The following is a 15,828-nucleotide window of genomic DNA, read 5'->3' as shown; positions in this document are numbered from 1 at the left end:
ATGAAGGCTCTCCTTATTCTGGGGCTTCTCCTCCTTTCTGTTGCTGTCCAGGGCAAGAAATTTCAGAGGTGTGAGCTTGCCAGAACTCTGAAAAGACTTGGATTGGATGGCTATCAGGGAGTCAGCCTGGCAAACTGTAAGTTAACTCTTCTTCCTCCTTCCAAATAGTGAGCCAGGTGTAGAACAGATACTAAAAGAGGATGAATAATAAGGGATATTGTGTGGATGGACTTTTCTTATTTCTTGACGGGTCTGTACATTTACAATGGTTAAAACATCAATGGTTCCTTTAGAATCAGATGTACTGGGTAAAGGATTGAAGCATGGGAGGGTTAAACTCTATACAGTTAGAAGCATGCCAAGTCCCACTGCTCTCCTCTAGAGCCACTGAATTTGCCAGCTGGCATATGGAGGCTGACTATAAAATATATTTCAGCACCTGGGATATGTTTGTCAAGCCCTTGGTGTTTAATTCTAGCCATTTACAGTTTGGAACTTGAGTTCTGCAAGCCTGAGTAAGGCAGTATTTTCTCATTTTTAGTCCCCCTACCATGACACTGGGCAAAGTTTTTATAGATTTCATTGAACTCTTAAAACAGGGACAGAAGGAACCTATTTCCCCTCAATCAATATCTATATAAGGATCCCTGAAATGCAGCCTGAAACACATTTTATTATTCTGACTCCAGTTGATTATTTTTCATTTTCTTCCACAAAATTCAAGATGTGTCCTAAGGAAAAGTGACTGTGTATTTTAGTCCATATTTGTCAATGTCATCACTGTATTTTTCAGACTGAATTCAGACATTTCCCCTCCATAACTATTTTTGAATGAATGAGTAACCGGCTAGATGGATGGATGGATAACATAGTCTTTCCTATTCTATAACTCTTTTCAGGACTCTAATTTGATATCCAAACTCAACTTTAGGTATCGTAAGAAATTTTTTTTTCCCTCTCAAAAACTCCTTATTTTTCCAGATAAAAGTATTTTTCCATTAGCGTATGCATATACTACTAATTTGGAGAAGGCAATGGCACACCACTCCAGTACTCTTGCCTGGAAAATCCTATGGATGGAGGAGCCTGGTAGGCTGCAGTCCATGGGGTCACTAGGAGTAAGACATGACTGAGTGACTTCACTCACTTTTCACTTTCATGCATTGGAGAAGGAAATAGCGACCCACTCCAGTGTTCTTGCCTGGAGAATCCCAAGGATGGGGGAGCCTAGTGGGCTGCTGTCTATGGGGTCGCACAGAGTCGGACATGACTAAAGCGACTTGGCAGCAGCAGCAGCAGCAGCAGCATACTACTAATTGGACTTCCCAGGTGGCTCAGTGGTAAAGAATCCAACTGCTGATGCAGGAGACATAAGAGACATGGATTTAAGACCTGGGTTGAGAAGATCCCCTGGAGGAGGGCATGGCCACCCACTCCAGTATTCTTGTGGGAATGTCCCATGGACAGAAGAGCCTGGCAGACTACAGTCCATGGCGTTGCATAGAGTCGGACATGACTGAAGCGACTTACTTCACACATATGCCGCTAATGACTGAATCCACTCAACTCTGTTGACTTTTCTATTCTAGGCTGAATCTTACATGAGCAATGGGAGCAGGGGAAGGGTAATAGCAATAGAGGAAACATCTATTTTAATATTTTTTTTAAATATGTTACTTGTTTCATTAGTATTAACAAATGTTTTGCTAACAAAAGAATTCTCTTAAGGGCCCTTTAACACAAAAGTGTTAAAATATTTTACAAGTAAGATACATCTTTATACTTATAAAACAAGTTGTTAGTAAAGCAGAATTAAAAAGAACTAATTATGCTGTGAAGTATAAGTTATGTCGTGTTGCTGTTTATTACTAATTTTTTTTTCAGGGATGTGTTTGGCCAGATGGGAAAGCAATTACAACACACGTGCTACAAACTACAATCATGGAGACAAAAGCACTGATTATGGGATATTTCAAATCAATAGCCGGTGGTGGTGCAATGATGGCAAAACCCCAAGAGCAGTTAACGCCTGTCGTATACCCTGCAGCGGTAAGACAAGATAATGTGGAGTGATGGCACAGGACCCCTCTGGTTATACTTGTTGGGTTATCCAAAAAGTTCATTCAGGTTTTTCTGTAAACATCTTATGGGAAAACTGGAATGATCCTTTAGGTCAAGAGTCAATAGAAATAAAAAGGTCTTGAAGGGCTCATCAGGGACCTTGAAAAACTCCATATTAACTTCCTACAACTCCTTATTTTGCTCCTCATAATTCCTCAAGTAAGAAATTAAAGAGCTGGTATCATAAAAGGTTGCTGTTTGCTAACATACAAGAGTATCTGGAGTGACCAATCACTTCATCATAACTGGACATGTTAATGCTTTGTAGAGAACAATGCCATTCCTCCTACTTGTTTGTAAAGGTTTAGGGGTAATTTGGTTATAGGGGTTTTTCATTTTTTTTTAATCTGCACTCCTTTATTGGAAAACGAAAGGATTAGTAGTTAACCAAAGAAGAGGAATATGTGTGGTTTTTTTAAAATATAACTTTGCTTTTTTATTATGAAATGTTTTAATATATGGAAAATTAGAAACATTAGCATAATAAACATCAATATGCTCATCATGTACTTTTATAGTTTTTACATTTTGTCATAATTACTTCTTTTATGTATATGGGGGTTTTTTTGCTGAGTGATTTTAAACTGATTTAGAAACATTATGACATTTCATTTCTAAATTCTTTGGTTTGCATCTCCAAAAAATACAGTGCCTTTATAAGCATAATCATTCTAACAAGCTAATTTACAGATTTAATTGGGATGAAATAAATAATCTATGAGTTCCTTTTAAAGTAGAGATAACAAATGAATCTTTAGTACATAAAATATTGAAAAAATATTGCAAAACTGATAGTTATATTTTTAAATATTCAAAATCCTAATAAATAGTCTTTAGAATATTATTTTGTATCCAGTTAATTTATTTTAAAAAATATTTTTAAATAATACTTTAAAAATAAAAAAATAATTTTTACATTATAGAATAACCTGTGGTCATTGAATAGAAATTTTTAATACTGAGAGGTGCATGACCACTGGTAACTTTTAGTATCCACATCTTTCAGAATCTACATCAGTCATGTGAATGAATTAAGGCTATATTATGCACATTTTTGGGGTCATAGAGTCAGACACGACTGAGCGACTGAACTGAACTGATGCACATTTTTATCCACATGAGAACATAAAAGCAATGTATTTCAACATAAAAGAAATTGTTACTAAATTTACTGCTATACAATTTGCTCTTTATTATAATACAAAATTATTTTTGTTAACAAATACTAATCTTTATTATTTTTTAAGATGAATAGAGTTATGCTATGTAGATATTCTATAATTTATCAATCCACTTCTTTTTTAACATTTGTTTGTTTATTTTTGGCCATGTGAAGTCTTAGTTGCCACAGGCAGGATCTTCATTGTGCCATGCAGGCTTCTCTCTAGTTGGGATGTGCAGGCTTAGTTGCCCTGCAGCATTTGGCATCTTCCTTCCCCCAGAGATTGAACCAGCACCCCCTGCACTGGAAAGTACACTCTTAACCACTGGACCATCAGGGAGTCCCTCAGTCTATCTCTCACTGTTAAGCACTTAGGCTGTTTCCATTTTCTCCTTTTATATTAACTGCTATCAAACGTTTTGTATACACATCTTTGGGTACATACCATGATTTCTTTAGGATAAATTTCCATTAGGAGAGTTGCTGAGTGAAAAACTGCTCGACTGTTTCTGCTTGTTTGTTTTGTTTTTACACTGCCTAGTAAAAAGAGTCCCTCGTATCACATTAGTTAATAGTTCCTGAACATCCACTGACTTTGGTAAATGAGAAACAGAATGCTTTACTTCATACCAAACGGGATGGAATGAAGAAAGAGTTTTCCTCGAAAATTCACACAGATATAAGGACTCTTAAAAAATAATATTACTTGTTCTTTCCTCAGTCTAAGAGAATAAAGCTGACTGAACCTAAACTTAAAATGAAATTTCTATGAAGATTGTTTTCATTTCTCACCACTTCTTTTTCAGCTTTGCTGAAAGATGACATCACTCAAGCTGTAGCATGTGCAAAGAGGGTTGTCAGTGATCCACAAGGCATTAAAGCATGGTATGTTTTTCCCCCCCTTCCAGTTTTATTGAGATGTAATTGACACAGAGCATGGTAAAAGTTTAGGGTGTACAGCATAATGATTTGATTTATAGTCATCATGAAATGATTATCACAATAAGTTTAGTAAGCATCCTTTATCTCATATAGATACAAAATTAGAGAGAGAGAAGAAAAAAATTTTTGTGTGGAATGGAAGTCTTAAAATTTAATCTCAGCATCCTTTGTATATGTATAACATATAGCAATGTTAATTATATTTATCATGTTGTATCTTGTACTGTTGTTGTTTAGTTGCTAAGTTGGATCCAACTCTTTAATGACTCCATGGACTGTAGCCTGCCAGGCTCCTCTCTTCATGGGATTTCCCAGGCAAGAATACTGGAGCGGGTTGTCATTTACTCCTCCAGCGGGTCTTCCCCACCCAGGGATCGAACCTGCATCTCCTGCATTGCAGGCAGGAGCCACCAGCATAGGCCTGTGATACATTGCATCCCTACTGTTATTATTACAAGTCTATAGTACCTTCTACTGCCTTTGTCCAGTTCCTTACCCCCTCACCCCACCTCCAAACCCCACACCAGGTAACCACAAATCTGACCACTTTCCTATGAGGTTGTTTGTATGTTTGTGTTTGAAGTATAATGGACCTACAACAGGTGTAATTAGTCTTTAGGATAAGACTAATCTTCTTAGTCTTTAGTTTCTGTTAAGAGCAGGGTATGTGTTAAGCATTAAAGAGGAGAGCTGATTTATCCTGCTGATGTGAGAGAAGTGAAAGAATATTCCAAAGACTATACAGTATGCTACTGAGAATTGAAAATTGCAGCTTTAGATTTATGCTAAACAGTGTATTACATAGAAACAATCTATTTTACTTGATTCAGAATCTTTTGCTCTTTTACTACTCAGTTTATTTTAGGGAATTTCTAGAGGTTTTGAAATTTTCTACACAATTTCTGGAAACTATTTTTGGATTTAAGTAAATGTGGAATGCACTTTGCAGTGCTGTTGGGGACTTCACAAGACTCAACATTTGTGTTCAGCATTCTGTGCTACAGTGTAGGCTTGTGGAGATGTGACGTCCCTGGTATACATATCTCCAGTTAATAAATAGCAACATTTGGATCTGTCTGTAGCTTGTATTTCATGTACTGATTAACTATTTTGTTCTCGCAAAGGATTTGAAGTATGTATAACGCAATGAAGATATGTTTCAATCTTATCATTTGTTTCATCTTTTTCTATAGGGTGGCATGGAGAAACAAGTGTCAAAACAAAGATCTCAGGAGTTATGTTAAGGGTTGCGGAGTGTAACTGTGGAGTGTTCGTCTTCAGCTCATTTTGTCTCTTTTTCATATTAAGGAAGTAATCGTTGAGTAAAAGGTTATACTATCATTCTTTCAAACAAACAATGTTTTTACAGAAGCAGGAGCATGTGGTCTTTCTTCTAAGAGGCTTGATGTTTACCTCGTGTTTATTGTTTGATATTAGGCCTACAACATTTTTCAGCTTGCTAACAGAACTAATGCTGGTGAATATTTGTCTAAAATCTTCATTATCAAATGTATCTCTAGTACATTTAGTTCTTCAAAGAGATAACCCAGACTTAATCTTGAATGATGTAAGTACTCCCTAATATTCAACAAAAATATAACAAAAGAATATCTTTAAGCAAATTGATCTTAGGCAAAGTCCCACCTGTGTAGGCATGTGAACTCTCATCTATTCAGTCAAAAAGAGCAGAACGTCAAATGGCTAAAAATGGAAACAGCCCAAATCAAGAATTTTGTTTTCACAAGTGTGACATTTGGTTTAAATGTTTTCACAGAAATGTTACATGTACACAGAATTTTTAAAATAAGCTTACAATTTATACATCAACCTATTTTAGCCTGTGCAAAGAACTCATTTATGCATCTTGCTGATCCTGAAGGAATATAAAGAAGGATTAGATGAGCTGTTGATTTTCCTTAGTTTTATTAGCTTAAATTCATCCATTATGACTAAATTCAGAGACAGATAAGTTTGTAAGCATTGAATTAATTGCTATCAAACCTATGTGAGTTTATGCATGTTGTAAAAGAAAAACAAACATTTTCATTAAAAGCTTTGCAATTCATACCTTGTCTTCCTTTGTTTGGACCCATTTAATGTCTCTGAAGAAATACATGTGTGTATATTTGGGAAATAATGATCTGACACTTAGTATTTCCTACATCCTCACCTGTACTGAAACAGGTGGATACTGCTAGAGAAATCCATAAGCATGCTGATTCTCAATGTTTTAAATTTTTAATCTGTTTTGGCTGTGCCTCACAGCTTCTGGGACCTTAGTTTCCCACTTCAGTTCAGTTCAGTCGCTCAGTCGTGTCCGACTCTTTGCGACCCCATGGATCGCAGCACGCCAGGCCTCTCTGTCCATCACCAACTCCTGGAGTTTACTCAAACTCACGTCCATCAAGTCGGTGATGCCATCCAGCCATCTCATCCTCTGTCATCCCCTTCTCCTCCTGCCCCCAATCCCTCCCAGCATCAGAGTCTTTTCCAATGAGTCAACTTTTCATATGAGGTGGCCAAAGTATTGGAGTTTCAGCTTTAGCATCAGTCCTTCCAATGAACACCCAGGACTGATCTCCTTTAGGATGGACTGGTTGGATCTCTTTGCAGTCCGAGGGACTCTCAAGAGTCTTCTCCAACTTCCAACAGGGCTTGAATTCTTACTCTAAACAGTGAAAGCATGGAGTCCTAACCATGGAACCACCAAAGAATTCCCCTCACTTTACTTTCATAAACATAAATCTCAAATGGGCCCTCAAGTCAGCCTAATCATCTTAGTCACTTCTCTTCAATCCTTCTGTATTGGTGTCCCCACTCTCCAAAATGACTGTCACTAATTACTTCTCCAATCTTTTCAAACCCCCAGTAAACAAGTCCAACCACTGGTATTTGACATGTGCTCTCAGTAGATGACCTGGTCTCATATTACAAAGACAGAACAGAAGCAACTCATACAAAATTTTCCTCTGCTGGCCATCATAACAGAATTCACGTCTTTCCCTGGGCCTACCTTCCCTTCCTTCCCCTTTATTGCTAGGATGAAGGGCCTCTGCTCTAGCCAGTGGCAGTGTCTCCACATGCAGTCCATCACCATGCTGCCCTGGTAACCTGGCTTGTTACACAGAACTCTCCGTGGGCTCTACATAACCCTCCAACTGCAACATCATTCTCTGCTCCCTTTCCAGTAACACTTCTGGGGTGTGATATCTATATTCACCCACTCCATGCTCTCACCTCCCTTTGTGTTTTCACCTCTTCTTAATCTGACTGCAGTCCTCACTCAGCTGAAAACGGCTCCAATGTGACTCCTCCCAGGATGCCTTGGGGCCAGTTCTAGTGACCACCTGGTTTCTGTTCATCCTACTTGATCTCTCAGCAGCATTTGACAGAGTGAACCACTTGCTACTTCTGAAAACTTTTTCTTCCTCAGCTCTCCTCCTTTATATTGTCTCATTGATGGCTCCTTCTCAGTCCTTCTTGGCTGACTGTTTCTCTGCTGATTGAGTTTTAAGTGTTGGAGTGTCCCAGGACTCAAACCTGTAACCATTTGATAGACATGTTTTACTTCTTCTTTTAGATGAAGTATAACTTTCAAAAGAGTAGAGTTTTTCCCACTTTTTAAAGAGACTGAAACAATCTCAATCTTTCCCCAAATTTGTAAGTACAGTACAGCCTTTTATGTTTTCTGAACAGTTTGAGAATACACTGTCAACATGGTGCCCATGGCTACAAATCCTTCAGTGTGTATTTCTGCAGAACCTCAAAACATCATCCATATGAGGAGGTAAACACTGACAAAATTAGGAACACCTAGTCATCAGATCTATGCAATTTCATTAAGTATCCCACAAATTCTAATTAAAAGGTCTAATTCAGAATCATGTTATATTTGGTTGTTACGTTTTTCAGTTTCCTTCAATCTAAGTAACTTCTTCATGTTTCCATGACTTTTACGACTTTAACCCATCTGAAGACCTCAACCAGCCATGATGTAAAATAGCCTAAGGTTTTTCTGATATTCTCTGGAGTAGATTAGGTTATGCATCTCTGGCAGGGATGCCACAGATGTGATACTGTCCTCTTCTCATTGCATCCTTTCAGGTGACATGCAGTTTTGAAATGTTCTGTTTCAGAGGATGTTCACATTGATCATTTGATTAAGGTGATGTCTGTAAGTCACCTTCACTGTGAAGTATTTGGGAGAGGACAAGATACTTTGAGAAATTTTCTTCCTCATCAAAATATCAATTTTTGCATGTACTTATTATATCAGTATGGACCCCTGGCTTCCTACTTTATTCCAATTATAATGAGTCATAATCCATTGCTATCATTTATTTTTATGTTCTCATTGTCCCGGGTTTTTCTCTTTCAGAGAGACTCTGCAAGCTAGCTTCTGTGTCATCTTGACATGACCTCATCATTCTTTGGGTACTTTTTTGTTTTTTGGCACAAGCTGTCCTAATGCTCACCTTGTTCTTTTTCTGCTTCAGCCTAGAATCAGCTATTTCTCCAAAAGCTCTTAGCCCTCATAGTGGATAATAGTATTTAAAAAAACAATTCTGGGCAGTAGAGTAGCACTGTTCCCATGTCCCATCAAAGGACAGAGCTAGAGGATGTATGTATTTACCTAACGTTTATCTACTCAAATTGAGTTCATAGAATACCTCCAATTCTAATCCCATGCCACAAGGTTAATTGTAGGTTTTTTTCTTTTCTTATGTTGATAACTTCCTTGTTATACAGTGAGAAAGCAGGTACCCATTTTCCTTAATAGTCTTAAAATGTATCCTGAGCACATGCACATATTTAATCAGTTTGCCTGTATGTAACCAATCTCCCAACACTGCCACACAATGGAATAGATGGTCTCCACTCAGGCTTTGATACCCCTCAAGCAGTCACCCCTTCTTCCACATCGGGACATCTTTACTGCGTTTCATCTCTGACATACCATGCTGGGACACTGTTTTTACAGCAAGGAGGGCAGAAAGTTTTTCGTCTTGTTTATGCCCACATTCCCAATACCTAGAACAGTGCCTGTAACGTGATACATGGTCAATAAAAACCAGCTGCTTGAATGAATCTCCCTGATGATTTACTACATTCCCCCAGGCTGGGCATTCTGAGAGTTTTTTACTCTCCAATCTCACTTCTAGTATAGCAGCTTCTGCGGCTTCAAGAGCCAGGTCTCAAATCTATGTGACCAGTCCCCTGGAGGACAGCAGAGGGGCCCAACTCAGGTGCATCCTCAGGTTTCAAGATTCTGGGAGCATTTTGATATGAATCAACAGGAAAGAATGTGGGTTTATTCATAACAGGACATTCAGAGGTGTACAAAGAATGAGTCAAGGTAGCAGAGAGAGGCTTGAAGAGTAACAGCTCAGATGCAGAGATAGGATATATCTGAGAAGCACCAGGACTGAACCATAACAATGGCTGACTGAAGAAACAACCAGAGATTAGTGCCAGCGTGAGGAACTCCGCCCATGGCAAAGGTCATGAGGAAGGAGGCTTGATCAAACCTCAGGAAACCCCCTGTTCCCCAGCATCTACCCCCAAAACCAGAGTCTATCTACTTTACTGTTTCATGCTCTCGCCTACACCTGACTTTATGGGGGGCTGTTCCCCACCGGTTCTCTCGGAGAAGGAGTAAACGTGCAGCTCCAAGTCAATAAAAATTCCTGGGCGTGACAAGAGTGTTTAAACTTACGAACTCCTCTGAAGGTTATCTAGTCCACCTGTATAGGTTCGTCTGGCCACATGTGATTGTTTACAGCCTTCCAACCTGAGAGGCATGAGATGTTTTAGACTTACTAAAGGCAAATTATTTTGGGAAGTTAGAAATTATTAGTATAGTGGGTTGTTTAGGAATTATATTGGTGAAGGGTTTTTCATTTGTTGTGCCAATAATTGCTAATTCCCTGCCCTGGGTGGGATAAGGGTGTCTCAGGTCAAACCTCTCTGCTGGCAAACTAGCTTGTGTGACAGGATTATCCATACTCCTGCCACTACGCACATGATTGTTTACTACTTCTCAACCATAAACAGCACAGAGAGTTTTGGAGTATTTTGGGAGTCTTAATTAGCATAGGGCTTTTCTCATTGTTGAGTCAATGATTGCCACGAGGCCTCCATATCCTTAGGCACCTGGGAATATATTAATCAATGTATTTGGAATATAGAAAAGGAAATATAGTAGTTTTTAAGGTTAACAATACTAGACTTTTTGAGTTAATGAATTTTCTCTTTTATAACAGATCACTGTGCTACTGCTGCTGCTGCTAAGTCGCTTCAGTCGTGTCCGACTCTGTGCGACCCCATAGACGGCAGCCCATCAGGCTCCCCTGTCTACTTTGTTATAAATCACTGTGTCCTTGCTATGTAAAAATGTAACTTTATCACTATCTTAAGACTAAATAGATCTTAAGGGGAACATTGGTGAAAGGATTTTCATTTGTTGGGCTGATGTTTGCTGCTAAATCTCCATATTCCCTGACCTTATAATGAATATAACTAGCATATAGGAGAGATAAGTATTAACCTTTAAGCATATAGGAGAAATAAGCATTAACCTAAGATTAATCATGTTAACCTTGGGTTAAATAAATTCCTTTCTTGATTGTAACTCACTACACCCTCACCCTATAGGAATGCAACTTTATTTGGAGAGTGGTACCTGGTTTAAGAAAAAACACCCTTGGAAAAAATAAGTTTTTGGTTATCAGAAAGAAAGGGTCATAAAATGTCAGCAGGCCTCATGGCCAGAAGATGATGTAAAACCCCTAAGATCTTTTTTTTATGTAAAGCACCTGATTTTGATAAAGGTCAGGACTGCTGTCACCCGTGTGACTCTGTATTCATCCCTATGTGTAACAAAAGGTATATAAGCAAACCCAAAAATAAAGAAATCAGATCAGTTTCCGGAAAGACTGATTCCCCCATGTCGTTCTTTCTTGCTCCCCATTTTTCTGGCTGGATTCCCATCTGGTGCATGGGTACCCACCAGGCCTGCTAATTTTGCCTGGGCTTCTAAGATCGGACCAGGGGGGGCCTCAGTGCCTCCTCTCCTTCGGGAGAACGGGAAGACGCCTGCGGCCTACGTAGGTGGTGATTGGTATTCCGTGTAAACCAAGTTATTCGGCCTCTTTTTCTCTGCTAATTTTCTAATCTCTCTCTATCTGTAATTAAATAAGTTATTTCCAAGGACGCCGACTCCATCCCCACCTTCGAATCACCCTGGATCCACCGGGGCTGGACCCCGGCAGATTAGCAAAAGTTGGCCTAAGAGAGAAAGCAATTCTTGTTGGAGATTTTGCTGTGTTTTTGATAAATGTCATGTCTTACTTATACCTGTTATTTTAATACAATCAAGTTCCAAAACCAAATTTTCACCCTTATTCAGAGGATAAAGTAAAAATCAATATGAAAGTTTCATCATTTTTAAAAGAAGTTCAATTCCAATGTTGCTTACCTTCACGTCAGGGTATTATTTGAAACAGAGAGTGATATTCCAGATTAAAACTGGGCTTTCATGTGGCACTAATTATAACTGAGGCCTGAGCACATTTCTTCCATTTGTATTTAGCAGACTTACTTTAAAAATATTTTTTTTTAAGTTGCTAAGGGGCATCCCAGGTGGCGCTACTGCTTAAGAAACTGTCTGCCAGTGCAGGAGATGTAAGAGATGTGGGTTCAATTCCAGTATTGGGAAGATCCCCTGGAGGAGCACATGGCAACCCACTCCAGTATTCTTGCCCAGAGAACCTCATGGATAGAGAAGCCTGGCAGGCTACAGTCCATAGTGTCACAGAGTCAGACATGACTGAAGCGACTTAGCAGACACAAAGGGAATTACGAACAGTTATAGTCATGAGTGACTAATATCATTCATAGATAAAATATTTTTCATTTAAATACATGTTTATTATAAAATTAATTTTAAATCATTTTAAATTTTTACGAGGTTATAAATTCTCAATGTTTACAGTCAGATACTTCTACAAGATTTTTATGTAACTCCCCATTTTTCCCTCTTCACATGCAGCTGTTTTCTACTTTTTTAGCTTAATGTTAGAATTCTAGGCAGCAGGCACCACAACTACTGAATACCGCAGCAGTAAGCACTGAAGCCCATGTGCCCTAGAGCCCATGTTCTCCAACAAGAGAAGCCACTGAAATGAGAAGCCTGAGCACAACTAGAGTGTAGTCCCTGCTTGCTGCAACTAGAGAAAGCCCCTGTGCAGCTCAAAGACCCAGCGCAGCCAATAAATAAATTTAATTAAATTTAAAAACGAATCATAGGAAGTTCCCTGGTGGCCTACCTGTTAGGTCAGTACTCTCAGTGCCATTGCCTGGATTCAATCCTTGGTCTGGGAACTGAGATCTCAGAAGCTGTGAGATATGACCGAAAAAAGAAAAAAAATTATATTTTCTCCCATGGTTTAAAGTGTCAGACTTGTATTGTTCCTGATGTTGGTTCCTACAGTGGAAGTTAAGGATTAAGTTCTATTTCCTCCTCTGTATCTCATCACACATGGCACCTTTCCCTAAAACCCATCCTTCCAATGTAATTACATATTCTTTTTAAGATCAATATTCAGTATTTACATAGCAATGGCACCCCACTCCAGTACTCTTGCCTGGAAAATCCCATGGATGGAGGAGCCTGGTGGGCTGCAGTCCATGGGGTCACTAAGAGTCAGACACGATTGAGCAACTTCACTTTCACTTTTCACTTTCACGCATTGGAGAAGGAAATGGCAACCCACTCCAGTGTTCTTGCAGGAAGAATCCCAGGGATGGGGGAGCCCGGTGGGCTGCCGTCCATGGGGTCACACAGAGTCGGACACGACTGAAGCGACTTAGCAGGAGCAGCAGCAAATACAATTACTTTCTTCTCTTATGCAAGATTTTATTTTCCCTAGAGCCAGTAACTGCATAATTGTTATACTGGCTTACCTTTATTTGTATCTATCATTAGTTCAATTCCCAAACTCTAGGGCTCTTTTTTCTTTATTGAGGTATGGTTCATGTACAATATTACTAAGTTTGAGGTGTATGACATAGTGATTCACAATTTTATAGGTTATATTTCATTTAGTTATTATAAAATATTGGGTATATTCCCTGTATGGTACAATATATCCTTGTAACTTATTTATTTTGGACTGTGCTGCATGGCTTGTGAGATCTTAGTTCCCAAAGCAGGGATCAAACACATGCACCCTGCAGTAGAAGTGATGAGTCCTAGCCACTGGACGGTCAAGGAAGTCTCAGTTTATTTTATACATGCTAGTTTGTACCTCGCAATCCCCACTGCTCTATGTCTTCCATTTAAATCTCCTCTAGGTCTTCAGAGGCAGCGAGAATTTCATTAGTCTAACCTTGCTCTGAGTTTTTTTTTTTTCCATTTCTGTTATCATAGTTTTAACTTCCAAAAACTCCTTTTCATTTTTCAATACTCTTTTCCCCTTGTTTTGTGTCATGCTTGCTATTTCTTATTCTATATATGGTATTAATATATTTACTATACATAATAATATGTAGTAAATATATATTACTATAATATTAATATATATAGTAATATATAGTATTTACTATATTTTGGATATAGTACAATAGGGGCTTCCCTGGGAGCTCAGCTGGTAAAGAATCCACCTGCAATGCAGGAGATCCTGGTTCAATTCCTGCGTCAGGACAATCCCCTGGAGAAGGGATAGGCCACCCACTCCAGTATTCTTGGGCTTCCCTGGTGGCCTGGATGGTAAAGAATCTGCCTGAAATGTGGAAGACCTGGGTTAAATTCCTGGGTTAGGAAGATTCCTGGAGGATGGCATGGCAACCCACTCCAGTATTGTTGCCTGGAGAATCCTCATGGACAGAGGAGCCTAGTGGGCCTCAGTGCATGGGGTCACAGAGTTGGACATGACTGAATGACTAAGCACAGCACACAGCATATTAATAATAACAGTTTGATTGACTTTGATTTTAGTTGACTTCTCTGTTTCCTCTAATCTGCCATTTGGCTTGTTTACTTTGGATTATATCTTTCATACAAGAGGCATTTCTCTGTTATTTGGCAATCCTTGGTTATCTACTTAAATTTAGGATTGGGAAACTTTAAAAGTCATTTGAGGTTCTGAGGGCCTGTGTGGATTTGACCATGTGTACTTCACTGAAGGATGACCTGGTGGGTTGAGTCAGTTTCACTGAGGCTCCTTAGATCTCTCCTCTTAGACTGGTCACATCCCCCAGGGCAGCCTCTCCCTATTCTCTACTAGAAAAAAAAAAGGCCTGGTTGCCAGTATTTTAGAGTTAAATGACAGATGAAGTCTTGGTACCAGGCATGTGTTTAGCTAAACTGCCTATTTTCTGTAGGGTATTTTTCAGGTCAAGAAGCAACAGATAGAACTGGACATGGAACAATGGACTAGTTCAAAATTGGGAAAGGAGTACATCAAGGCTGTATATTGTCACCCTGCTTATTTAACTTATAGGCAGAATACATCATATGAAATGCCGGATTGGACGAAACTCAAGCTGAAATCAAGACTGGAGATATATCAATAACCTCAGATATGCAGATGATACCACCCTTAAGGCAGAAAGTGAAGAGGAACTAAACAGTTTCTTGATGAAGGTGAAAGAGAAGGCTTAAAACTCAACATTCAAAAAACTAAGAACATGGCATCTGATCTATCACTTCATGGCAAATAGATGGGGAAAAAATGGAAACAGACTTTGTTTTCTTGGACTCCAAAATCATTGTGGATGGTGACTGCAGCCATGAATTAAAGATGCTTGCTCCTTGGAAGAAAAGCTAAGACAAAGCTAGACAGCATATTAAAAAGCAGAGACAAAACTTTGCTGACAAAGGCATGCCTAGTCAAAGCTATGGTTTTTCCAGTAGTCATGTACAGATGCGAGAGTTGAACCATAGAGAAATCTAAGCACCGAAGAACTGATGCTTTTGAACTGTAGTGCTGGAGAAGACTCTTGAGAGTCCCTTCAACAGCAGGGAAATCAAACCAGTCAATCCTAAAGGAAATCAACCCTGAATATTCATTGGAAGGACTGATGCGGAAGCTGAAGCCCAATACTTTGGCCACATGATGCAAAGAACTGACTCCCTCGAAAAGACCCTGATGCTGGGAAAGATTGAGGGTAGGAGGAAAAGAGGGCAACAGAGGACGAGATGGTTGGAGGGCATCATCGACTCAATGGACAGAAGTTTGAGCAAACTCCAGGCGATAGTGAAGGACAGGGAAACCTGGTGTATGCCAGCCCATGCGGTGGCATAGCGTCAGACACGACTGAGAGACTGAACAACAAACAACAAAACTTGCAAAGTAGTTAGTACCACAGAAGGGACAAAGGAGGGGAGGTCTGTTGTCACGTTAGGGATCTTAGAATCGAAACTGAGCAGAAAAAGGAAGGAAAGAGATGAAAAAGGCAGTAAATAAATTATAATAAATAAATAATAATAAATGATAAATAAATAAATTTAAATAAAAATAGAATAATAAATAAATAATCGATGCAACCATGTAAGTCTGAGACTGCTCAGTTCAGTCGCTCTGTCGTGTCCGACTCTTTGC

At 39.1% G+C, this 15,828-nt stretch overlaps 1 protein-coding gene across 1 annotated transcript; it reads left to right on the top strand.

The window, feature by feature from the left end:
- On the top strand, positions 1–5,469 carry LOC128048330 (lysozyme C, milk isozyme-like). The gene is given in 5 exon segments (XM_052640704.1): positions 1–136; positions 1,885–2,049; positions 4,090–4,168; positions 5,419–5,426; positions 5,429–5,469. Coding segments are annotated over 5 exon segments (429 nt in total).
- Positions 5,470–15,828: the final 10,359 nt, after the last annotated feature.

This window comes from Budorcas taxicolor, chromosome 5, assembly GCF_023091745.1.
Source record: "Budorcas taxicolor isolate Tak-1 chromosome 5, Takin1.1, whole genome shotgun sequence".
NCBI lineage: Eukaryota > Metazoa > Chordata > Mammalia > Artiodactyla > Bovidae > Budorcas > Budorcas taxicolor.
Note: the sequence above shows the minus strand (reverse complement) of the source record. Positions and strands in the feature narration are given on the sequence as shown.